This window comes from Bos mutus, chromosome 7, assembly GCF_027580195.1.
Source record: "Bos mutus isolate GX-2022 chromosome 7, NWIPB_WYAK_1.1, whole genome shotgun sequence".
NCBI lineage: Eukaryota > Metazoa > Chordata > Mammalia > Artiodactyla > Bovidae > Bos > Bos mutus.
Genome location: NC_091623.1, coordinates 26,145,085 through 26,170,082, shown reverse-complemented (window position 1 = coordinate 26,170,082; position 24,998 = coordinate 26,145,085). Strand labels below are relative to the sequence as shown.

The following is a 24,998-nucleotide window of genomic DNA, read 5'->3' as shown; positions in this document are numbered from 1 at the left end:
GGAACCCCTGTTAAATTCCATCTGACTGTATTTGTGCTGAACTTGTCAGATTGTCTTCTACATATGATTACAAAGTCTTTGAGGGAAAGATGTGTCTTATTCACCTTAGCGTCTCCAATGCCTAGCAGGTTGCTTGGCACAAATAAGTAGTAAGTGTTTATTAATGAATAAAAGTAATGCTATAACCTAGATTTAGGTTCATGAAGACAATTGTGTTCTTTTCTCTTTAGGTGTCTTATTCTTGGTATATTGCATGCCTCAGCAGGATAAGAAGGATTAAAGAGGGGAAGGAAAATCTGTAACTCTGTAACATTTTTGGACATGATTTTGGAGGGAGGTAAGCCAAGTTTAATGAACATATCTTTTTGTAAATCTTTTATTCCAGTCTATCTATGCCTGACTCATATGATGATTAATCAACAAATGTGTTTTGGGTGCGTACTATATATCAAACATTGTCTAAGAGTGTGAGATTCATCAATGATCAAAACAAAGAAGGACCTCAAAGAGCATTAGCTCCGCCAGTGAACTTTACCAGTCATTTCCTCTTTCTGAATCTTAGTCCTGCCTTTGTGCAGGAACCCGAAACACTGTAATGGAAAGCTTGCAGATTCTCAGATGAAAGACACTGGTAAACACATGGATATTTGTTCATCAGCGCTGCTACTTCTCTCTAGAACCAAGGACAGTTAGGAGGAGAAGGAGGTCACTGACTAAATCTGCTCCTTGACTTTGTCCTCAGCAGTCCACATTAGTAGACACTGCCTTTGTTAAAAAAAAAAAAGAGAGAGAGAGAGTTTTATATATCCGTGCAGCATTGGGAGGTTGCAGCTTTCTTTCTAGCTGCCAGTCTCCCTAAAGCTCCACCTGGGACTGAGCCTCTCCCCTATGCAGCACCCAGGTACTTCCCTTCTCTAGTCTGCTAGGGTTTTTGTGCTGAGAGTCTCCACCTGTTCACAGCATCGCAGCTGTAGAGGCTGGTCTGGACACAGGAACCATTTCCTACAGAAACTGGGCGTCTTTGAAAGATTCCAAGGGAAGCTTTTATGTCTCCCTCCTACAATCCCAGCTTCTCCTTAGTGGAAGCTAGACTAAAAACAAAGACCACGCTGATTTTTTTTTTTCTCCTGAGAAAACACAGTACCATGGTTTTTTTTTTTTTTTTTAAGTCCTAATTGCTTGGTGGGAAATGTTTTTATTTCACAAATACTCTGTGGCTCTGAAGTGACAGCAAGATTACATTTCTGATAGAATCACCGGTACAGTTTCCAGGCTCCCCAGGGAGAACAATGTGAGGCTATTCCTCCCGGAACTAGAGGCGCCTTCTCTGGTCCCGACGGTACAGTTAAACACTATCCCAAATAAGTGAAAACAGGGGGTGGCACATAAAAGAATGAGAGCTCGGCACTTGAGCTAAAACCAGTGATCTTAGCCAGAAGACTATGGGAGCAAAAAAGAACTGCAAAAATAACTCTTAACTTCAATTTTTCAAATTCCCAACGGGTCACTCTCTCGTCTCCAAATGGGGGACATGTGACAAGGAAAGGAGAAAACCTGGAAAAGTGTAAAATGTAAACAATACATAAAGAAATTACAATAGGGGAGTGGAGGGCAGGGGCAGCTTCAGGGTGAGGCTCTCAGAGACCCTCCTGCTGGCTGTGAGCTAGAAAGACCCGGGCCGGCCTCCTGTTGCGCGGAGGCGGCGGCGCAGCGACAGATGACCCGTCCCAGGCCATCGAACAGCCTAGAAGACGCTTTCGCAGGAGCAGGGCGGCGGCCGGGGGCGCGGCGGCGGTGGGCGCAGGTAACCCTGTTCGGGCTGCTCCCGCCGGGCGTGGTGGTAATGCGGGTGGGGCCAGCGGTGGCGGTGGAGCGCCTGGTGGCCCCGGGTCCCCTCCTCGTCCTCCGCGACTCCCTCCGGCGGGCAGCACAGCGCGCCCAGGCGCCTCCGCAGGCGCCGCCGGAGCCGACAGCCGCCCGCCTGGAAGAACAAGTAGACGAAGGGATCGAGGGCGCTGTTGGCCACCCCCATGAGGCGCAGCGCCACCGCCAGGTCGTCGGTCTCCCAGTCCCCCACCGGTCCAGACGACCACGTGGCCGCCAGCCGGGCCGCGAAGTAGGGCAGCTGGCACCCCACGAACAGCAGCGCCAGCACCAGGCTCATCTTGAGGCTCTGCACCTTGGCGCGCGGCAGCACGTTGGGCGCGGAGGCCTGGACCGGACTGGCCGACCTGGGTGCCGCCGCCGCCGCCGCGGATGGGGCTCGGGGCTGGCGCGGCCACCAGGTGCGGAGCAGGCGGCCACCCGCGACGCTCATGACCGCGGCTGGCGCCGCGAAGCCCGCCAAGGCCTCGTAGAGCGCGTAGAGCATCAGGTGCCAGCGCGGCAGTAGCGTGAAGATGTCGTGGCAGCGGCGCTCCCCGGGCCAGGCGCGGGCGGGCGGCGGCGGCGAGGGGGCGCCCCCGCGCACCACGAAGGCGGCGGGCAGCGCCAGCAGCAGCGCCAGCAGCCAGCCCAGGGCGGCAAGGGCGCGCGCGGGCAGCGGCGGGCCCTGCGGACGGCGCACGGCGCGCTGGCGCTCGAGGGCTATGAGCGCCACTAGGTGGGCCGAGGCGGCGCGGCCGGACGCCCGCAGGAGGTGCACGCAGCGGCACGCCAGGTCTCCCGCGGCCCGGCGCGGCTCGCCCAGGAGTTCCCAAGCCAGCTGCGACAGCGCGGTGCCCCCGCCCGCGTACAGGTCGGCCAGGGCCAGCTGCACCAGCAGGAAGTCCATCTTGCGACGCTTGGGACCCGCCCAGGGCCCGCCGCCGCCGCACAGGCGACACAGCACCGTGGCGTTGCCGGCCACAGTCACCACCAGGATAACCCCCAGGAAGACCAGGCGGACGCGGCGGCTGGGCAGCCCGGACGGCGGCGGAGGTGATGGAGGTGGGGGTCCTGGGATGGGGGCTTCTTGTCCGGGGGCTCCCTGTCCGGAAGTCAGGTTGAGACCCCAGCCCAGCGAGATGGGTACGGAGAGGTTGGGCGCCGGCGACGGAGTTGAGGGGCTGAAGGGAGCCTCCATCCTTTGCCTGGAGGAAGAGGAGGTACCAAAAAGGGCAGGCAGGGCGCGGGAAACCGAGGTGGAGGAGAGGCTGCGCGGAGTTCCCAAAGTTAGTTGAAAACGCACACGCGCGAAGAGGGAGATGGATGCGGGCAGCTTTGCGCTTAGTTGTTTTTATAGGTTGTCCTCGTCATTTGTCACTCAAATGGGGGTTGTACACTGGAGGAACACACATGATCCCTCTTCTCCACCTTCCTCTGCGCGTCTCCCCTCCCAATCCGGGTAGATCTCCTTCCAGTCTCTGCCGCAGCCCCGCGCTGCCCTCGCGGGAGTCGCAAAACCCTGGGCTCTAGGAACCTCTCCTGTTGGCTGTTTACATAGAACTCAGCCAGACACGACTTAGAGACCGAACAACGAACAGCCAGACAGAAGGTCGCTTTGCCCGGCCATCGTTGACCTGGACCAGCACCCTGGGGAGGAAGGTCCTAATTGAGGCTATACCCCACAAAATGGTATTAGATTGGCAGCAGGAAAAAAAGTAGAAAAGGCACTGGTTTTGATTAAAATAAAAAGAGAAAGATTTGAAATGCAATGGGATCTGCACTAGCGTGGGAAAAACAGGAACACAAGAAACCGAACAGCGTTTTGAGCTGAGGAGTCCAACAGATAAATCTTCCTCTGGCCAACAGCCAGAGTGTTTTATTTGGAGAGAGCTCAAGACAAGGGTATTGGCTGGCAATTAGGAGTAGCAGTGGTTTGCAGATTGTTTCAAATACTCCCCATTACTAGAAACAGCAGATCACAGCTGTTCTCCTTGATGTAAAATTCATGTCATTAGTCTGAACAGGGCATTAATAGGTTTTATGCAAATAGAGTAGTACATTTATTGCTTTTCTCCTAATATTTTCACTCAGTGCTGGATATCTCATCATGGCTCTTCATTCTCTTGATTCTGTTTTTCAGCAGATGGGAGGTTGCTAGGAATGAGTACGCCTCCAATAAGACTAGAGAAAAGGTGACTAAGAAAATGATAAGGCGGCCAATTTTTTAAAAAGACATCCAACTCACAGGAAATGGTTTAGATTAAATGCTATCTCTTTTTATTTCAGCCCTACCTCCTCACAAATTTTAGTTTTCCTGTTGGAAGCATCAATTTGTCTTTTATGCACCCTCCACACTAATTAGGGTGACAGTAGACTTCCTGTGCTTCCTGGTCTGGGTGTCTGTTGGGGTTCATGTTTCCAGGCTGAGATGTGCAGGATAGGTGGATTTGGTGGGTGCTGCGGATGTCTCTGCCAGTTGCAATGGGAATCTCATTTCCCAAGCCGTTGTCCTTTGACCAGAGAACTTTGCCATTTTTATTATATCCCCAGTGCCTATCACTGGACCTGACATATGGTAGGTGTCAGTAATTTTTTTTTGAGTTGATGAATTAATGGACATGTGATGCATTTCAGAAAAATTTGAGCAATGTTTCTACCTTGATTATAAATCTGTCAACCTAAGGGGAAAATTGCCTGTTATTCCTATGCCAGTATGATCCAGAAGAGCTCAGGGAAGCTCTGGGGAGGTATAGGAATAGCCATTATTGTTGGAACATTTAGGAGGTAGGGTGATAGGCTTGGGAAACGAAACTCCTGGTTTAATTTCACATTCTCCCCTCAGAGGAGTTTGCCCATGACCTCTGTCTGTATCACATACATCATATTAGCTTATGAACCACTTCTTCCAGGGAGCTGTCTCTGAGCAATACTCATAACTCAGTGATTCTTCTAGCCAATATCACCTTAATATTTCTCAAGATAATTCTATAGTTTGTCTCAAATTTGTTGAAATGCTTTCATACAGCAAAAGAAGATTCTACCAGAAAAATTACATTTTACAGAACTTTGCTAAGACCTGATAAAATATTGATATAAAAAAACCCAGTTCTTCAGGAAATTCTTCAGGGAATTCCCTGGTGGTCCAGTGGTTAGGACTTTACGCTTTCACTGCTGAGGGCCTGGGTTCAATCCCTGGTCAGGGAACTAAGATCCTGCAAGCCATGTGGCATGGCCAAAAGCTTTTAAAGAAAAATTAAAAACATAGATTCTTCTCAAAGTAATACCTGCACATAATTGGAAAATCAGCTAGAACTAGATGGCTGGTAACAATGTGAAGTTTCCCATCCACACATCCTCACGTCTCCTTCCCTTCTTCTAGAGAGGAGCCAATTTAGTTCTATTTCTGTTCTGGCATTTACTTAATTTCATGATTCTAAATAGTAAATGTACAGTACTATTTATTGCTTCATTGATTTTAGACATTATCTGTTGGTTTCTCATTAGGTAAGGACACAGATTTAGCTCTCACACCCTTTCCCCATGGTTTCTCTTTTTCCATACTGTTAATACAGTAGTATTGTAATTTTAGGTTAGATCTATATTCAGTTTTCACATTATTTTGAAATGAAAATAATGAATGTTGTAATGTACTATGAGTATCATCATTTTCCCTTTACATTAATAATTACTTTTTCTTAAATTTCTTTATTACAATAGGTAGGTCTTCCTGTACCTTAAGGATTCCCTCAGAAGCTAGTCCCTTGTGTATAATTTCCACAAGGTGAGTTTCATAACATGATATAGCACCTCCCCGTTTTTTCTTGGAAACCTTCTTACCAAAGACCTCCATTCCTCCCAGCATGGGCTGGTTTCTCTCTAGGCCTGCCGCCTAATGATAATCCCAGAAATGTCCCTTCATTGTCATCAGAGAAACTCTCTGCCTTTCTCTTCAGTTGGAGTTCCTGTTTCTTGGATCTCCTTTCTTTTTCCTTGATTTCTTCCCCTTTGGTAGAACACAGCATCCAATATGTCATAAAGTTAAAAGACTGGACAGAGGCTGAGGAGAGAGCAGAGAGAGCCCTCAATGTACCTGTTACTTGAGTCACATGGATTCAATCTGGACAGGTTGCCTTCTGGTCCAGATGCGTCTGGGCACCTCCTTCACCATCACCCTAGAGACTCACTTAGCTTTGGTTACTTCTCCTGCTTTCTAACTTCATGTGTTTTCTTCTTTATTGGTTTATTTCTTTTCTTGGGTAGAAAGCATCCCTCAGTGGCTTCCTGAAAAAGGGTAACTTTTTGGGACCTCGCATGTCTGAAAATTTCTGCCTTTAACCTTCATGCTTCGCTGATGACTTGGATGTGTTTGCAATTTTATACTGGAAATATTTTCTTTCTAAATTTTGATGGCATTTCTCAATTGCCTTCTCTCTTCTAAGTGTTTGTGTGTAAAAGCCTAAAGTCATTCTGACTCTTGGTTTGGATGTTTTTCCATTCTAGAAGCTTCTTGATTCTTCTCTTTGTCGCTGATGAATTTCACAAAGATGTGGTTTGCAATGAGTTTATTTTCATTCTCTGTGCTTGACACAGCCAAAAATCATGAATTATATTTGATTGTAATATTGCTCTAGTGGTCGTTTATCCAGAACAGTTTTTCCCAGACTTTCTTTTTCATTTTATGACACACAGGGGTCTGAAGGGCCCATGACAGATGTTTTGCAGAATGTCTGTAAAGTTGTATTTGTTTCCATAAAATTAAATCTTGATTAGACTTCTGGGGCTGAAATAAGACATGTGTAGTACTGTGTCATCAGTGCATTGTTTGTGGGGCACGCGGTTTTAGTTTGTCTTAATAGTGGTGATGTTAAACTTGACATAATCTTTTTAAAATAAAATATTTTTATTATATAAATAGCACATATTGCATAAAAATTAGACAATAACAATCACTAAATATCATCCACATATAATACTTAGATATAAATCCTTCAGACTATAGTGACCAGGTCTGTTTATTTACAGAAATATGTCATACTATATACAGTATTTTATATCATGCTTCTTTTTCCAGTTAACATTGTATTTGGACAGTTTTCCATGGCCGTCATTAAAAATGTGATATAACTATCTGTTTAACATGAAGTGAATTGCAATTATTTAAATAAACCCTTATTTTGGGACAAAGGTTTTCCAGTTTTCACTTTATAAATAATTCTGTGAAGAACATCTCTTCACGTACATCCTTGCACACATATTCAATTATTGCCTTAAGGTAAAATCCTAGGATTGGAATTGCTAAGGCAAAGCATGTGCATTTTTGAAGCATTTTAATACATGGTGCTGAAATGCCCTTGACAGAGGGCACAAGCAATGGATAGTCTTTTAATGCCTAAACTTCTTCCCCATAGTCTTTGCAAAAATAAGCCTAGTTATTGTTTTAAATTTTTGTCATTCTCCTGGATGAAAAAATGTTTCACAGTTAGTTCATCATTTTAAACTTCAGATACAATTCACAAACCGTAAAATTCAGCTTTTAAAAGTGTACAGTTTGGTGCTTTTTAGTATTACATAGTCAGAAGTTTGTGCAACTATCAGTTCAGTTCAGTCGCTCAGTCGTGTCCAACTCTTTGCGACCCCATGAATCGCAGCACGCCAGGCCTCCCTGTCCATCACCAACTCCTGGAGTTCACTCAGACTCACGTCCATCGAGTCAGTGATGCCATCCAGCCATCTCATCCTCTGTCATCCCCTTCTCCTACTGCCCCCAATCCCTCCCCAGCATCAGAGTCTTTTCCAATGAGTCAACTCTTCTCATGAGGTGGCCAAAGTACTGGAGTTTCAGCTTTAACATCATTCCTTCCAAAGAACACCCAGGACTGATCTCCTTTAGAATGGACTGGTTGGAGCTCCTTGCAGTCCGAAGTACTATCTAATTCTAGAACATTTTCACCATTCCCAAAAGAAACCCTTCACACATTGCCTTCATCCCAGATCTCCTGGCAATCACTAATCTACTTTCTGTCTCTATGGAGTTGTTTATTCTGGACATTTCATATAAATTTAGTAATAATAGTATGTGGTCTTTGGCTTTTTTCACTTACCAACATGTTTTTAAGGTTCATCCATATTGTAGAATGTAACAGTACTTCATTCCTCTTGATGACTAAGTACTATCCCATTGTACAGATGATACATTTTGAACTACACAAAACCATTTATCTCTTAGCAGCTGTTGGATTGTTTCCACTTGTTGAATATTGTGCACAATGCTAGTGTGAATATTTGTGTACAGCTTTTTCTGTGAACATCTCGCTTCCATTTTCCAGGATAAACACCTAGGGGTGGAATTGCTGGGTAATATGGTAATTCTGTGTTTAACTTTTTGAGGAAATTCCAAACCATTTTCCAGAGCATACCACTTTATATTCCCACCAGTAATATATGAGTGTTTCTATTTCTTGCTTGTGTAGATACAGATTTCCAAATGATGCCATATTCCTTCTGCTTAAACAAGGTCCTTTAATGTTTCTAAATAGTTCAGATCTGCTGGCAACAAATTCTCTCAGCTTTTTCTTCATTTTTGAAAAATTTTTACTACATATACAAAATTCTAGGATGACAGTTTGTCTTTGAAGAAGCTGCACCATTGTCTACAGTTTTCAGGTTTTGGTGAGAAATCTGCTTTCTTATCTTTGTTCCCTCGTACAGAATGTTTTTTTCTCCCCCTCTGGTTGCCTCCAAGATTTTTCTCCTTGTCTGTTTTTCAGCAGTTTGAGTAGGATGTGCTTATGTGTATTTTTGTCTATATTCTTTTTGGGCTTCTGTAAACATTTAGGTTGATTTGTTATCTTTTATTAGTTTCAGAAAATCCTCAGAAATTATCTTTTCTATTTCTTGTGACATTTTCCCTCTACTCACCTTCTGTTATTTCAGTTGCACTCATATCTTTTCATATTGTCCCACAGTTCTTGGATGCTCTGCTCTATTTTCCCTCATTTTTTCTTTCTTTTTTTTTCCATTCTTTTCTTTTTTTCCTATCCCATGTCTCCTCAGAGGAGTTTGTTACCCTATGAAATTCAGAAATTTATTCTGAACAATTTCTTTTGGCCTGTATTTAAGTTTACTAATTCTTTTTTTCAAGTTTACTAATTTTTTGTTTTGTGTTTGGGTGGTTGCTAAGTTATTTGAAGGACTTCTTCATCCATGATAGCATGTTTTTCATTCCTGGTAAATCAATTTTATTCCTTAAAAAAAAAAAAAATAGTTTCCACTTCGCTGCTGAAATTCCCTATCTGTTCATGCATGTTACCCACATTTTGCTCCAGATCCTTCAATAGATTAATCATAGTATTTTCAAGTGACTTTTCTCATAGATCCAATTTCTGGGCCATCTCTAAGTCTGGTTCTGACTATGTCTTCAGAATGGGTTTTTTGTTGCTTCTTTGCCATGTCAGTTTGAACACATGCCAGACATAAGTTACGGAGGTAAATAGTATTTACTCCAATGGGCATGCCTCTTCAGCCGTCAGGCTTAGGGTGGGGGTTGACTAAATGTAGGCAGTAGCTGAGCTAAGTTTGGGTTTTGATGTTGCTGAAGTTATCGTTATTCTACTACAGACCTCAGACCCCTCCATCCTGGGGCTGTTCTGCTTTAGTGAGAGGTCTGGAACGCTCGAAGTTTTTTCTCAGTGTTCCTGCTTCACCCCTACCTTTCAGCACACCATGGCCATGCGGGGCGGGATGGGGGGTTTCTCTCTCCATGTTTCTTACCCTTCTCTCAGAAGTAGTGACACCTAGACAGCATAGTAAAAAGCAGGGACATTACTTTGCCAACAAAGGTCCATCTAGTCAAAGCTATGGTTTTTCCTGTAGTCATGTATGGATGTGAGAGTTGGACCATAAAGAAAGCTGAGCACCAAAGAATTGATGCTTTTGAACTGTGGTGTTGGAGAAGAATCTTGAGAGTCTCTTTACTGAGAGTTTAATGCATATAATTGTAAGCATCACACACACAAACGCAGACAATCTAACCAGTGTAGAAGGGATCAATCTGTTTTCCACATTGAGCTTCTTTCACCTACTTTGTAATTATCTCTCTTTTTTGCTCATGGCCCCTCATCACCAAATTCTAGTTTGATTCAGTGATTTACAGTATGCTTTAATAGCCAGTAAGGATTGTCCGTGGAGAAGGCAATGGCACCCCACTCCAGTACTCTTGCCTGGAAAATCCCATGGACAGAGGAGCCTGGTGGGCTGCAGTCCATGGGGTCGCTAAGAATCGGACACGACTGAGCGACTTCACTTTCACTTTTCGCTTTCATGCCTTGGAGAAGGAAATGGCAACCCACTCCAGTGTTCTTGCCTGGAGAATCCCAGGGACGGGGGAGCCTGGTGGGCTGCCATCTATGGGATCGCACAGAGTTGGACACGACTGAAGCGACTTAGCAGCAGCAGCAGCAGCAAGGATTGTCCGATCTCAATATTCTCTCTCAATAATTTATTAGATACTTCAGACATTCAATGTTCCTTGAAAACCTTAAGATCATTTAGTCCAATGAAAGAAAAACCTTATTGGGATTAAAAGCTGTATTGTGTGAAATGTATGCATTAATTCTGGAAAAGAGCATTTTAGTATTAGATCCTACTATCCTGAAGCGACTTAGCAGCAGCAGCAGCAGCATCCCAGAACATGCTGTCATTCCGTATCTATATCTTGTTTGTAAACTTAATAGAACTTTATAACTTTTTTCATCTAGGTTCATGCCTCCTGTTAAACTTTAAACTGTTTTGTAGAATGTCATATTGTGAGTGGAATATTTTTCCTAATTTCCATTTTTATCTAGTGATTGTTCTTACAGATGACATTCTTACAGATAGGTATTGATTTTTGTATTTGTTTAACAAATCTCACCTCAGCTATTTAACAGATCTCATCAATTATAGTAGTTTTTAGTAAGATCCCCTGGGTTTTATGAAATGGAAAACCACAAACAGTAGAAAGAATACAGATCTACTTTTTTTTTTTTTTTTCCTTTTTACAAAGAGAAATAAAAACATATAAAGCTTCCAATTGATGTGGATGCTTCTGGTCCAAGACCATAGTTCGGATAACAAGGTTCCAGACCCATGGTTCTTGCATTTTGCTGCACATTAGAATCACCTGGAGAGCTTTAAAAAATCTCAACAATTGGAGGTGGGAGCCAGGCATTAATAGTTTTTAAACATGCAAATTGCAGCAAGCTGTGAATCCTTGTTCTAGACTAGCAGTTAGCAATCTGTAGCCCACAGGTCAGATCCTGTGTTTTTGTAAACAAGGCTTCACTGGAATATAGCCAGGCTCATTTGTTCACGTATTGTCTGCTTTCATGCTGCTACGGCAGGATTGAGCAGTTGTGAAAGAGATCCATATGGCTCACAAAGCGTAAAATACTTAGTATCTGCCTTTTTCATAGAAAAAGGAAAAATAAAGAGGGGTAGAGTTCCTTCGTCAAACTCTCCTCTGCAGGCTTTTGCCAGAATTTACTCTTTCTAGAAGGCTCAGCTTTTTTGAGCCGTCTACTCCTTTTCACCCCTTGCCCGGCCATGGACAAATGGGTTGGTTTTCTAATACAGTGTAATATCTGAAAAACTCAAATTCCTAGCATATCAATTGAACAAATATTTACTGAATTTCTACTACATGTAAGGTCCTTGGGGTACTTTAGGAAACAAAAAAGGACCAAAGGCCATTCCTGTGCAGAGCCTCCATTCTAGTGGGGTAGGAGGGGTGGGAGACAGAGTCAACAAATGGTCTGCAAAACATACACTAAGCTGGAGGGTAATGGTTTATATTGCAGAACAATAAAGCAGGTAAGCCCTCGTGATGAGGTTAACATTTTAGCAATGACCTGGAGGAGATAACAAAGTGAGCCCTTTTGACATCTGAGAGAAGAACTGCATTCTAGGCCAAGAGAGTTGACAGGCACAAAGGGCTTGAGATCATGCTTGTCTGACATGCCTGGGAAAGGACAGGGAGGCCAGTGGGGCTGGAGCAGAGTGAGCAAAGTGGAGTGCGGGAGCACAGGTACAGCGAGAGGCCAGATCACTTAGGGCTCTGTAGCCAACCAGTCCATCCTAAAGGAGATCAGTCCTGAATATTCACTGGAAGGACTGATGCTGAAGCTGAAACTCCAATACTTTGGCCACCTGATGCGAAGAGCTGACTCATTTGAAAAGACCCTGATGCTGGGAAAGATTGAGGGTGGGAGGAGAAGGGGACAACAGAGGATGAGATGGTTGGATGGCATCACTGACTCAATGGACAAGAGTTTGAGTAAACTCCGGGAGTTGGTGATGGACAGGGAGGCCTGGCGTGCTGCAGTCCATGGGGTTGCAAAGAGTCGGATGTGACTGAGCGACTGAACTGAACTGAGGCCACTGTAATGACTTGAGCTTGTGACCCAGAATGTCACCTGATGTATCAATAAACAAAGGATGTTATGACCATCAAGCCATCAGCCACCATAGTTGCCCCCACTCCCTGTGCATCCTGAAGGTATTCAGGATCTAGAAAAATAGGATACGGGCCCTAGATAGTTCAAGTACGTATCAAAGGAATGATGTCATTAAGCCCAGGTTCTTGCATCTCCCCATACATAGGCCACCTCACCTGTCTCCTGAGAAACCTGTATGCAGGTCAAGAAGCAATGGTTAGAATCAAACATGAAACAACAAACTGGTTCAAAATTGGGAAAGGAGTGTGTCAAGGCTGTATATTGTCACCCTCCTTATTTACGTATATGCAGAGTATACCATGTGAAATGCTGGGCTGGTTGATGCACAAGCTACAATCAAGGTTGCCAGGAGAAATATTAACAACCTCAGATATGCAGATGATACCACTCTAGTGGCAGAAAACAAAGAGAAATTAAAAGAGCCTCTTGATGAATGTGAAAGAGGAGAGTGAAAAAGCTGGTTTAAAACTCAGCATTCAAAAAATGAAGATCATGGTATCTGGTTCCATCACTTCAAGGCCAATGGATGAGGAAAAAGAAACAGTGACAGACTTTATTTTCTTGGGCTCCAAAATCATTGGGGATAGTGACTGCACCCATGAAATTAAAAGATGCTTGCTCCTTAGAAGAAAAGTTATGACAAACCTAGATAGCATATTAAAAAGTAGACAAAGGTCCAAATAGTCAAAGCTATGGTTTTTCCAGTAGTCATGTACAGTTGTGAGAGTTGGACCATAAAGAAGGCTGAGTGCCAAAGAAGTGATGCTTTCGAATTGTGATGCTGGAGAAGACTCTTGAGAGTCCCTGGGACTGCAAGGAGATCAAACCAGTCCATCCTAAAGGACATCCACTCTGAATATTCGTTGGAAGGACTGATGCTGAAACTGAAGCTCCCATACTTTGGCCACTTGATATGAATAACTGACTCATTTGAAAAGTCCTTGATGCTGGGAAAGACTGAGGGCAGGAGGAGAAGGGGGTGACAGAGGATGATATGGTTGGATGGCATCACCGATTCAATGGACATGAGTTTGAGCAACCTCTGGGAGATAGTGACAGACAGGGAAGCCTGGTGTGCTGTAATCAGTGGGGTTGCAGAGTTGGACATGACTGAGCAACTGAACAACAACAACAGTACATAGACAAGTGCTAAATTTATTAACTTAGAATGTTGTTTTTCTCTAATTAACATGTTCCTACTGCCTGCTTTTTTGTTGCAAAAACTCCTATATAACCTGGCTCTTCCCTTATCTCTTTGGGGCAGTCTCTCCTTCAGAGCTATCTGAGAGGCTGCTTGCTGGGCTTAGGTCCTCCACAAGTCTGCCAATAAAATATAATTCTCAACTTCTAGGCTGTGCTTTTTTTTTTTCCCAGTAAACAGGTCTTTACAAAGTGAGAAACCAGTGGAAGGTTTGAGTATCCATCAGTGTGATCTGCTCTATCTTAACAGAATCACTCTGACTGCTATGTTGAGAAGAGACTGAGGAAAGCCAAGGGCAGGCTCAGGGTGACCTCCTAGGAGGCTATTGCAAAACTCCAAAACAACAGATGGTGGTGAACCGGAAGAGGGTGGTAGCAGTAAAAGATGAAGCCCGAAGATTGTCCTCAATCCAGCTATTGATGAGTGTCAGGTCCTCTCAGACTCTGGCACTAGATGATTTGTCTTGGTTTTGCAAGTTTTTCTTTTTCTTTTTTTGCTTTCTTGGTTGGTAAGATACCATTTTGGATTAGATACAGTCCTAAAACATAATTTTACCTAATTATGATCCTATGTTGGTGGTGGTGGTTTAGTCGCTAAGTCGTGTCTGACCCTTGTGACCCCATGTAGTTCATCAGGTCCCTCTCTGCGTGGGATTTCTCAGGCAAGAATACTGGAGTGGTTGCCATTTTCTTCTCTGGGATCTTCCCAACCCAGGGGTCAAACTTGGGTCTCCTACATTGCAGGCAGTTTCCTGCATTGAAAGCAGATTCTTTACCAACTGAGCCACCAGAGAAGCTGTGTTGAATATGATTATAACATTGTAGATGCTTGGTAAATTCTAACAGTGAATGCATCTTAAAGGGTTTGAATAGAATGAGGTGGATTATATTTATCTTTATATGCCCATGTTTTCAGAATCACATTTCTACTATTATTGCTTTATTTTTCCCTATAATAACATATATACTACACGTTAGATATTTTTATATCCCTTAGGTTCCATTAGGAGATAGGAGGTAGATTTGTATATTTTAATTTTAACCTCAATAATCTAGTACTGAAATCTTTCTCTTAATAGTTTTACTTCAGAATACATCTGAAGTGAAATTTATTTCTGAGAAATTCATACATAAATGCAAAGATAAGCTCATATAAATTCACTGAAGAACAATAAACAAAGGAGATGAACTGGCTCATGAAGAAAACTTCTAAGACAGTTTGAAAAGGAAAGTTAGGTTAAAAATAAAAAGAAATTAGGTAAAATTGTTATTTGCAGATAGACTTTTTACCTGAAGAATATAAGATACCAACTGGAAAACTACTGGTACAAAAATATATTGTATTGTTGGCATAAAGTAAATATATAGACATAGAGTTTGCATATATAACTAACTGGTTAGAAGCATCTATTTAAAATATCACAGATGATAAAATACCATCAAATGATAAAATAGCTAGGAATAAAGTCACCTCTGGCTACACATTAGGGTCATCTGCTGGGTGGCTTAACAGACAAAACAGCAGCAAGAACAAAACCACCCAGGTGCCATCCTGGAATTCTAATCCCACTGCTGTGGGATGGGGTCTGAGTGAAGCCGTTTCAGTCATGTCTGACTCTTTGCGGCCCCATGGACTATAGCCAGCCAAGTTCCTCTGTCCATGGGATTCTCCATGCAAGAATACTGGAGTGGGTTGCCACGTCCTTCTCCAGGGGAACTTCCCAACCCAGGGATTGAACCCATGTCTCTTATGTCTCCTGCGTTGGCAGGCAGGTTCTCTACTGCTAGTGCTACCTGGGAAGCACAGGGATGAGGCCTAGGTGGCATTTTTTAAAGGTCCTTACTTTCTAAAAATGTCTATGAAGAAACTGATTACATGAAGAAAACTTAGAATACTATTGAGTGATATAAAGAAATCTTAAAGGGGAAAGTATACTATATTCTTTAGAATAACTGAATATCATAAAAAATTCAGTTCTAATTTAGGCTATACACTTAATATGATATCATAAAAAGACTACCAAGATTTTTCATTTTTGGAACTAGACAGGTTGATTCTAGATTTATATGAGAAAAATAAATAAGTAAGAATAGCCCGGACAATTCTGAAAAAGAAAACTGATTCACAGGAAACCGTCCTACCAGATATTGCCTACCCCACTTATAAACAAAATAGAACGGTCCACTGCAAAGTAAGAAATGTTTTGAAAGGACCCAAATGTCAGTGTGACTTGTATATAATAAAAATGTCATTTCAGATCAATAGACGAAAAGATCATTTATTCAATAAAAGTTGTTATATAGCAAAGTGGCATTTTCTAACTGATGGAATAAATATTACTTTTCTCAGTAAGAGGTCAATTGGGTGGTCATCTTAAAAAACACAAGCTAAAGTTAGATCTCTAATATGTAATACATTCCTATGGGTTAAAAACCTAAGAGTGAAAAATAAAACTCTAAATGAAGATAGGTAGGAAAAGCCAGTCTAAATATGACACAAAATCCCAAAGCCATAAAAGCAAGGATTCATAAATCGGACTGCATGAAAATACCAATTTCTACATGTCAACAAACACTAGGGCACTAGTCAAAATACAAATTATGAAAAGGAAAAAGATATTTGCAGCTTCTCTAACAGACAGAGGGCTAATATCTAAAGTATGTAATAAAAAAGACAAATACCCAACAGAAACTAGGCAAAGTATAGAAATAGAAAAGGTCATAGTAAAGAAAATTCCAATGGCTATTAAACATATGAAAATATGATCTACTTTACACATAGTGAGGAAAATAACAATAAGATATCTTCTATCTGCCCAATTGGCAATAAATGTGAGGACACATGTTTCTAGTAGGAGTATAAATTGATATAATGTTTGTAGGGATAATATAGTAGTGTCTAGAGTGATTTTGCTAGATACAGTCTTGCCCCAGCGATTTCACTTCTAGGTGTCTTTGTTAAAGTGAAGAAAAAGAGAGCAAGCTGTGGAACATTTTGCATGGTATGCTGCCATTTGTTGGGGGTGGAGGAGTGCTGTCTCTCAAAGGATATATAGGAAGGTTGTTACAGCAGTTGTCTCCAAAAAGGGGAACTGGATGGTTGAGGGATTGGAAAAGAAAAGAGGCTTCACACTCATTGTTAACCCTTTAGTACCTTTTTGAAATTTATACCTTGTGCATATATTTTGCCTATTTAAAAAAATAAAATCAGCCATATCCATGGTCTGTGTCCCATAAAATACTCCAAATTCTCCCATCAAATACATTCAAATGACCTATGTCCAATCAGATAAAAATAACTCATCAGACACCATCAGATACTCAAAAGTAACTATTTTATGGTTCATAAGTAATAATTTTAATAATTGTTACAATATTCTATATTCCATAATATTCAGAGGAACACAACTTTATGTTCTAATATTTGTTTCCATCCTTTTAATACTCCCATTAAGTTGTTAGAAGTTGCTAAGAATAAGGTCTTGATAGTAATCACTTGGCACCCCACTCCAGTACTCTTGCCTGGAAAATTCCATGGATGGAGGAGCCTGGTGGGCTGCAGTCCATGGGGTCGCTAAGAGTCGGACGCAACTGAGCGACTTCACTTTCACTTTTCACTTTCATGCCTTGGAGAAGGAAATGGCAACCCACTCCAGTGTTCTTGCCTGGAGAATCCCAGGGACGGGGGAGCCTGGTGGGCTGCCATCTATGGGGTCGCACAGAGTTGGACACGACTGAAGCGAGTTAGCAGCAGCAGTAGAAGTAATCATTTTGAAAATATATTATTTTATAATGATTGGTATCTTATTTTAAAAGAGTACATTCTTTAATTTAAAATCAGTAATTATTAAAACTGACATTTAAAATGCATAATGAATCATGATTTTATAACATATTTCTATATAGCTCTAAAACATTCTTTTTTTTTTTCAAATTGTTTTTGCATCAGAGTGGGATTTAAGCCACTGATCGATGGCATTTTCATACTTCTTTGGTTTTTTCAGCCAGTCCTGGTGCCACCTAAGGTTTGCTATGACATTTGAATAGTTTTGCCCTATACTTTGTTTCCACTTGATAAACTGCTCTTTATTGTACTGGTGGACAGAAGCAGAAACCTTAGGGTAGTTAATAATGGAACGAAGCTTCTGATCCAACGAAGAAGTAACTTCTGGAAACTTTGCAGCAATATTTGTTAATTCATCTGGATCTGAAGAAAGATCTGAAAGAAAAAAAAATTGAATAACTGTCAAAACAGTTACCTGCTTAAAAAACATATTTTAAATGTCATTACTCTGTAACGGATAATGCAGTATAGTTTATTTTTCTTTTCAGTTCTTCTTTTTTTTTTTTTTTGCAGATGAGCCGGCAGGAATCACGCAGCTCAGCAGGCCCTGATCACGTGACTCTGCAGGCACTGACCACGTGGCTGATCAAGCACAGATCACGTGACTGAGCATGCACTGATCTTCAGTTCTTCTTAGTGTAGTAAGCTGAAGGGTGGTATAAATGGAAACTTAATATACCAAGAGTTAAACACCTTTCTAAATGTAGGTCTCTTCCTTCTTATCATTATCCTTCTATCACATTTTCCCCTTTATTCTTAGATGGCAGAAACAGTCAAACTAGTAGGCTGGCTTAGCCTCAGTGCTTTCTGTTTTTGATACTTTGCTTACTTTGACGTGCAAAAAATATATATATTAATGCTTATATTGTTACATTTCAACAGGCCCAAATGTTCCAGCTGTAGAATTCTTTATGTAGCCAAGTCATTTTCTTGCAACTTCCCTTACTCCTAGGTTTTCTGTTTGCTTTTAAATACATTTGCAACCCGTGCTTGGATTTTTGAAAATTACATTCAGTGATACTATTTGAGCAAATAGGCATGGAAATAAGAACTCTCAATCACTACCATCGAGAAAATAATGATAAACATTTCAGATAACATAAACACTCCTTTGACCTACAATGTAGGAAGACAGAGGATATAACTAGAATGCCAACCTAGTTGGAAAAATAGCAAATTGAAGCTCTTATGACAATTTGCCTGAGACAGTAAATGAACAATGAGTGCACAGTGAGGGAAAAATCCCTGCAGGCTTATTTGAGTGCATTAGCCAGAAGATTGCTGATGACACGCATGATTTTGCTGGGTGATTTCAGATGGCACCTCTCTGAGAAAGGGAAGCCAGTGAATAAACCCTAGAGAATATAGGAAAGGCAGGCTCCCCCACTGATTCTTTTCAGTCACATCTGCTTTTTGCAGAACATAAACAATGAATGAACAAGAGATGTCCATTACTCAACAGAATGAAAACCTAAGTACATTTTTGAAGCCAAGAATCTCCTCCTTTTAGAGTTAAGGATGGGTCGATCAATTCAGCCTATAAAGAATTATTTTGAATTAATAATTTTGGCATTTATAACTGGGAAAAAACTTAGGGAGAAAGGAATATTAAAAATAGCTTTAGCACATTTTATGTGCAAAAAGGTGTCAAAGAATAAGTAAAACCATAAATCTAATAATGCTGCTTGAAAACACATTCAGAATAGTGATTCTACCACGTTTTTGTAGGGGAGAAGGAGCATAAATTTTGGAGTCAGACGTGGGTTGAAATCCCAAGCTTTTCCACTTCTTAGCTATGAGACTTTGCATAGGTATCTGAACCCTAGTCTTCTCTATAAAATAAGGATGATAATATCATCTTGGAGGGGATTCCCCAATGGCTCAGCAGGTAAAGAATCCATCTGCGATGCAGGAGATGCAGGTTCAATTCCTGGGTCGGGAAGATCCCCCAGAAGAGGTCATGGTAACCCACTGCAGTATTCTTGTCGGGAAAATCCCCTGGACAGATGAGCCTGGCGGGCTACGGTGCATGGGTTGCAAAGAGTCAGACACAATTGAAGCGACTGAGCACACAGCACATCATCTTGCAGGGCTGAGGGGAACGTTAAATAATAAATGTAGGATGTCAGCCTCCATAAGATAGGAGTTAATCTTCCAGAACAACTAAATCTGAGGTACAATGAGAGGGCGCTGACTACTGATTGGGGAAGATAACCATGAATATCAGAAGACACCTTGATCAGAGAATACAGCCGTGTCAGTCTTGAGACCCAGATCAAAAGCCTTAGGGCACTTGCTTTGGAATTCAGATGCTGATTTTCAAAGAAGCGGCTTCTCTCCAGGGCAACATTTTGTAAATCGACCCAGTGTGAGAAACTGCAGGCATTTATTTACTTTAACAAAGATTTGGTTCAGTTGCTCAGTCAAGTCAGACTCTTTGAGACCCCATGGACTGCAGCACGCCAGACTTCCCTGCCCATCACCAACTCCTGGAGCTTACTCAAATTCATGTCCATCAAGTCGGTGATGCCATCCAACCATCTGAACAAAGATTATTGGCTCCCTTGAGCAAATACTGTATAGGTCAACTCATTAAAAATAATCTCTACCTAAAAAATAATATCAGCAAACTTACCGAAGAGTTGAGGCAATACTGAAGCACCATCAGAGTAGGCTATATACTTCCATTGGTTAGTTCGAAGCATGTAGGTGGAAGCATTTACATTGCATCCATGGAATTCACTCAGAATCCATGGTGGGTGTAGGTTTTTAAATTTTTGTTCATTCTTAAACATTTCTGACGATGATGGCAGCAGAGAGTATCCGCTCAGGTTCTGAGGCAGAGGAATTCCAGCAATATCTACATGACAAAAATAAGACTTTTTTTTTTTTTAATTGCATCCCGTAGCATGCGGGATGATCCCTGACCAGGGGGTGGAACCTGTGCCCCCTGCATTGGAGTCATGGAGTCTTAACCACTGGGCTGCCAGGGAAATCACAAAATAATACAGGATTTTAAAATAAGTCATTCTTTCATTCGTTGAACGTTGATAAATGACATCATTAAAGGTCACAGAGACTAGAGATTATATATAGATTTTGTAAATTGCCTAGATTCAAATGCTTACTTCCCAGCCTTGTGACTTTGGGCATGTTGTTAACCATTTGAACCTCAGTTTCTTCATCTGTAAAAGGGAAATAATAATAGTGCCTGTATTTCACAGATCTATTTTAGGTTTAAATCTGATAACTTACGTAAAATTCTGAGAATAGTGCCTGACACATAGGAAACCCTCAATAAATATTAGTTAATATCATAAGTCCTTCATTTCTGAATGATTAAGAGATCACAGGTATCTCTCAGATTTGTTCCACAGAATATTAACAAAATGTATATGAGAAAGGAGTCTAGTAGTTACATATGTTTGCCAACAATGGTTAAAATTAAATATATAATTTTTTTGTAGATGTAAATTTATTGCTGATATGTATCATAAATCTTCAAGGTATATATTGTGCCATGTATCCCAAAGTTATCTGATGACAGAATTTCTGTTTATTCCTAAGTAGCATCTTGAGGGACTAATATTTTGCAGAACATATGTTGGGAAATCCTGGATCATACTGATTTAGAGAAAAATAATCTATTTTTTCCGTATCAAATATAGACGACAGCCCACCAGGCTCCACTGTCCCTGGGATTCTCCAGGCAAGAACACTGGAGTGGGTTGCCATTTCCTTCTCCAATGCATGAAAGTGAAAAGTGAAAGTGAAGTCGCTCAGTTGTGTCCAACCCTCAGTGACACCACGGACTGCAGCCTTGCAGGCTCCTCCATCCATGGGATTTTCCATTTGCTTGGAATTCAAGCTATCTTTTTCCTATAGAAAAATAGGGAATTCACTGGCAGTCCAGTGGTTAGGACTCTTGTGATTTCACTGCCATGTACCCAGGTTCAATCCCTGGAAGGAAAACTAAGATCTTGCAAGCCATGAGAAAAAAAAAAAAATACTGTTAATTATGGCTGGGGACTTGGGGTGGTTCCAAAAGGAATCTGCAGTTGCCTCCCCCACAGTTTCTCTGGTTTCAATGTTCCATGTTTTTAGAAACATTAATTTAGAAATAATTTCCAATGAAAAATAGAAAGTAATATATCTGCAATGCTAGAAATTAAACAAAATTGAATAATAAAATTATTTTAGCTTGACTGTACATATTTAAGCGAGCTTCCCAGATGGCTCAGTGGTAAGGAATTCACCTGTCAATGCAGGAGACCCAGGTTTGATCCCTGGGTTGGGAAAATCTCCTGGAGAGGGAAATGGCAAGCCAATCCAGTATTCTTGGGTGGAAAATTCCATGGACAGAGGAGCCTGGTGGGCCACAGTCCATGGGGTTGCAAAGAGTTGGCCACAACTGAGCCCACACATAAAGGTATGTGAGGAAACAGATTAATTAAAAAAGAATAAGGAAGTAGACAAAGGCCTCTAATATAAATCTTCTAAAGGGACTTGTTTTACATATGAAAGTGAAGTCGCTCAGTTGTGTCTGACTCTTTGCGACCCCATGGACGGTAGCCTACCAAGCTCTGCAGTCCATGGGATTTTCCAGGCAAGAATACTGTAGTGGGCTGCCATTTCCTTCTCCCAGGGGATCTTCCCAACCCAGGGCTTGAACCCGGGTCTCCCGCATTGTAGATAGACGCTTTACCGTCTGAGCCACTATAACTTAATTAAAAAAACTGTATCTTCCATTTCCTTGGAAGGGGCATATTACAAGTCCTAATCTTCTGCCAATCATCCATCATCAGGGACTTTTTTGAGAAAGAATGACAAGTAAAGAAAGGAAGAGAAATATTTGAGATAACTGGTTAATAACAAAAGAAGTAGAAAGAGCAAAGATGTTAAAGAGAGAAAATGCACAAGATGCACAAGAGAAAAGATAGCCCAGGACTTCCCCGGAGGTCCCACGGTTAAAAATCTGTCTGCCAACCAGGGGATCTGCATTGCTTCCCAGGTAGGGGAAGATTCCATGTGCCACGTGGCAACTGAGCCCCTGTGCCACAACTACTAAGCCCGCATTCTAGAGTCTGTTCCCCGCAACAAGAGAAGCCAAGGCAATGAGAAACCCATGTGCTCACTGCAACTAGAGAGTAGCCCCTGCTCGCCGCAACCAGAGAAGGCCCTGCACAGCAACGGAGACCCAGTGAGGCCAAACTTAATTAAATCATTAAAAAAATAATAATAATTTAAAAACTAACAGGATGGCCCAAGATGAAACTAACTGAGCTGCAAGACAGTAGGCCACTTCCTGTAAGGGTTACTGTAAGAAGGGGAGAAGGAAACGGCACCCCACTCCAGGATTCTTGCCTGGAAAATCCCATGGACGGAGGAGCCTGGGGGGCTACTGTCCATGGGGTCACAAAGAGTCGGACACGACTGAGTGACCTCACTTTCACTGTAAGAAGAAAGTGGCCCGGGAACAGGCTGGGTCAGGCTGGTCAGTGTGCCAGCCGTCAGCGGGCACCACTGGGAGGCAGAGGAAGGGAGAGGAGGGCTTTGGAGACGGCTGGAAAGCAGGGGCCAACTGGTATACACCCATGACTGGGGAGTTTCCTGTATTTAGCATCTTAGTCAACTTTATACTTAGAAATGCCTTATTTCAGGTCTAATCTTAGCCTAATTTACTAAAGAAACTTGTTAGACTAAAGAAAATTTAAATAATGCTCTTGTGTTTATTTGTGTTAAGCTGGGATAAGAATCCATTTAAGTATATATATATATATATAATTTTTTTTTTTTTTTCCCATTCATCTAACAGGCTAGTTGCTATTCCAGATGTAGGGAAACAACAGTGGACAAGACAGGTAAGCTCTCAGACTCTAAGAGCTTACATTCTAATGTGGGGAGACAGATAAATCTGCTAGGTGGTAATCAGTGCAACGAAGAAAAATAAAGCAGGGTACAAGGGCTAGAGAGTGATGGCAGGAATGTGTGTGCGCGCCGTGTTATACAGGATGGTCAGGGGAGGCCTCTCTGATGAGGAGAAAGGGCTGCGGAGAGCCCAGCAGATCTCTGGAAGTGGAGAGGAAGGGCATTCACCCAGGGAACAGCACTTGTAAACACCGAGGCAGGAAGCTGCTTCATCCCATCTGCTCCCCAAACACTAAGGCGTCCAGCATGGCTGGAGCAGGGGACGTGACGGTAGAGTTGTTTGAGATGAGTTGGGGGAGGAAGAAATCACGCTGGACTCACAGGTCTAATCAAAGATTCTGGATTTTACTCTAAATGATTTTGAACAGAATCATGTCATGGTTTAGATGGTAACTACTGCATGGTGATGCAGGAGATGTGGGTTCGATCCCTGGGTCAGGAAGATCCCCTGGAGGAGGAAATGGCAAACTCACTCCAGTATTCTCACCTGGAGAATCCCATAGACAGAGGAGCCTGGTGGGCTGCAGCCCATGGGGTCACAAAGAGTCAGACACAGCTTGGTGACATTAATATAAAAATATTAAAAAACATAAAATATTAAATAATATAAAAATATTAATGTTAATAATATCTCACATTTAACCATTTACCATTTTCCAGTCATTGTTCTAGGCCATGGAACAGTCACTGTTATTTCCATTTTATTGATAAGAAAACTGAAGACCAGACATGTTAAGTTTCTTTCTCAAGGGTATACAGTTGGTAAATGCTGAAGGAGGTATTTGAATTTAGGCAGTCTGACTCTAGGATCTCTGGAGTCTTCAATACTGCTCCACAAGCCTGGATCTACTGTAGTTATTCAACTTTACAGTATTTTTCAGCCAATTAAAAACAAAATAATCTATGTAAAATGACCCTCCCAAACCTCCACTAAGATCCTGTAACAAGGAAGATTTTGCAATTTAAATCATTAGTATTGAAGCATTCTTTTAAACACAACTGCATTTCTATACAATTACATTTTCACAGTTTAAACATATCCCGAATTTATCCTTTATGTGAAAAGAAGGCAGGTATTTAAAAAAAGGCCAACTATTAAATGAAAAAAATTCACATGAAAATAAGTTTAAAAGAGAATGTCAAGACAATTTTCATTTAAAAATATTATTTCTAACTGAGCTAAAGGATGCTGATATTAGATTATTTGAGAAGAAAATATTTTGGGGAGTAATTATTTTAAAAAACTATTTTATTGAAGTATAGCTGACTTACAATGTTGTGTTAATTTCTGCTGTATAGCAAAGTGATTCTCTAATACTATATATACACATTCTTTTTCATATTCCTTTCCATTATGGTTTATCACAGGTTGGGGAGTACTTTTTAAAGCATAATCTCTGAATTAATGATATTAACTTTATTACAGTATAAAGAATTCCTGTTCAGAGAGATGGCACTTTTCTGCCAGTCCTAGAAAATGACAATGGGATAGGGCCTACAACGATACTTAGACTAAAAGAACTCTTCCTACTTTATCATCAAACATCATTTCATAGAAAATAATCACTCTTCCAAAATATCTTTAAAAACTCTTTATAGACACTTTATCAAAATCTGTATGTTTATTAAGCTTAGATAGAATACACTGTCTCATAGGTCTAAATTTA

The 24,998-nt window shown here is 41.6% G+C and overlaps 2 protein-coding genes across 2 annotated transcripts in view; both read right to left on the bottom strand.

The window, feature by feature from the left end:
• Positions 1–983: 983 nt before the first annotated feature.
• On the bottom strand, positions 984–3,187 carry GPR150 (G protein-coupled receptor 150). Its single transcript, XM_070373154.1, has one exon. It carries the CDS (start codon positions 3,062–3,064, stop codon positions 1,745–1,747), a length of 1,320 nt encoding a protein of 439 aa, XP_070229255.1. The 5' UTR covers positions 3,065–3,187; the 3' UTR covers positions 984–1,744.
• Positions 3,188–15,855: 12,668 nt separating this feature from the next.
• Positions 15,856–24,998, bottom strand: part of ARSK (arylsulfatase family member K) — a 60,065-nt gene continuing 50,922 nt past the window's right edge. Inside the window, exons 7-8 of the mRNA XM_005899304.3 lie at positions 20,039–20,263; positions 15,856–17,778 (exon numbers count right to left, since the gene is read on the bottom strand). Coding sequence (XP_005899366.2) covers positions 17,489–17,778; positions 20,039–20,263 — 515 coding nt within the window. The 3' untranslated portion in view covers positions 15,856–17,488. The remainder of the gene's footprint in view (positions 17,779–20,038; positions 20,264–24,998) is intronic.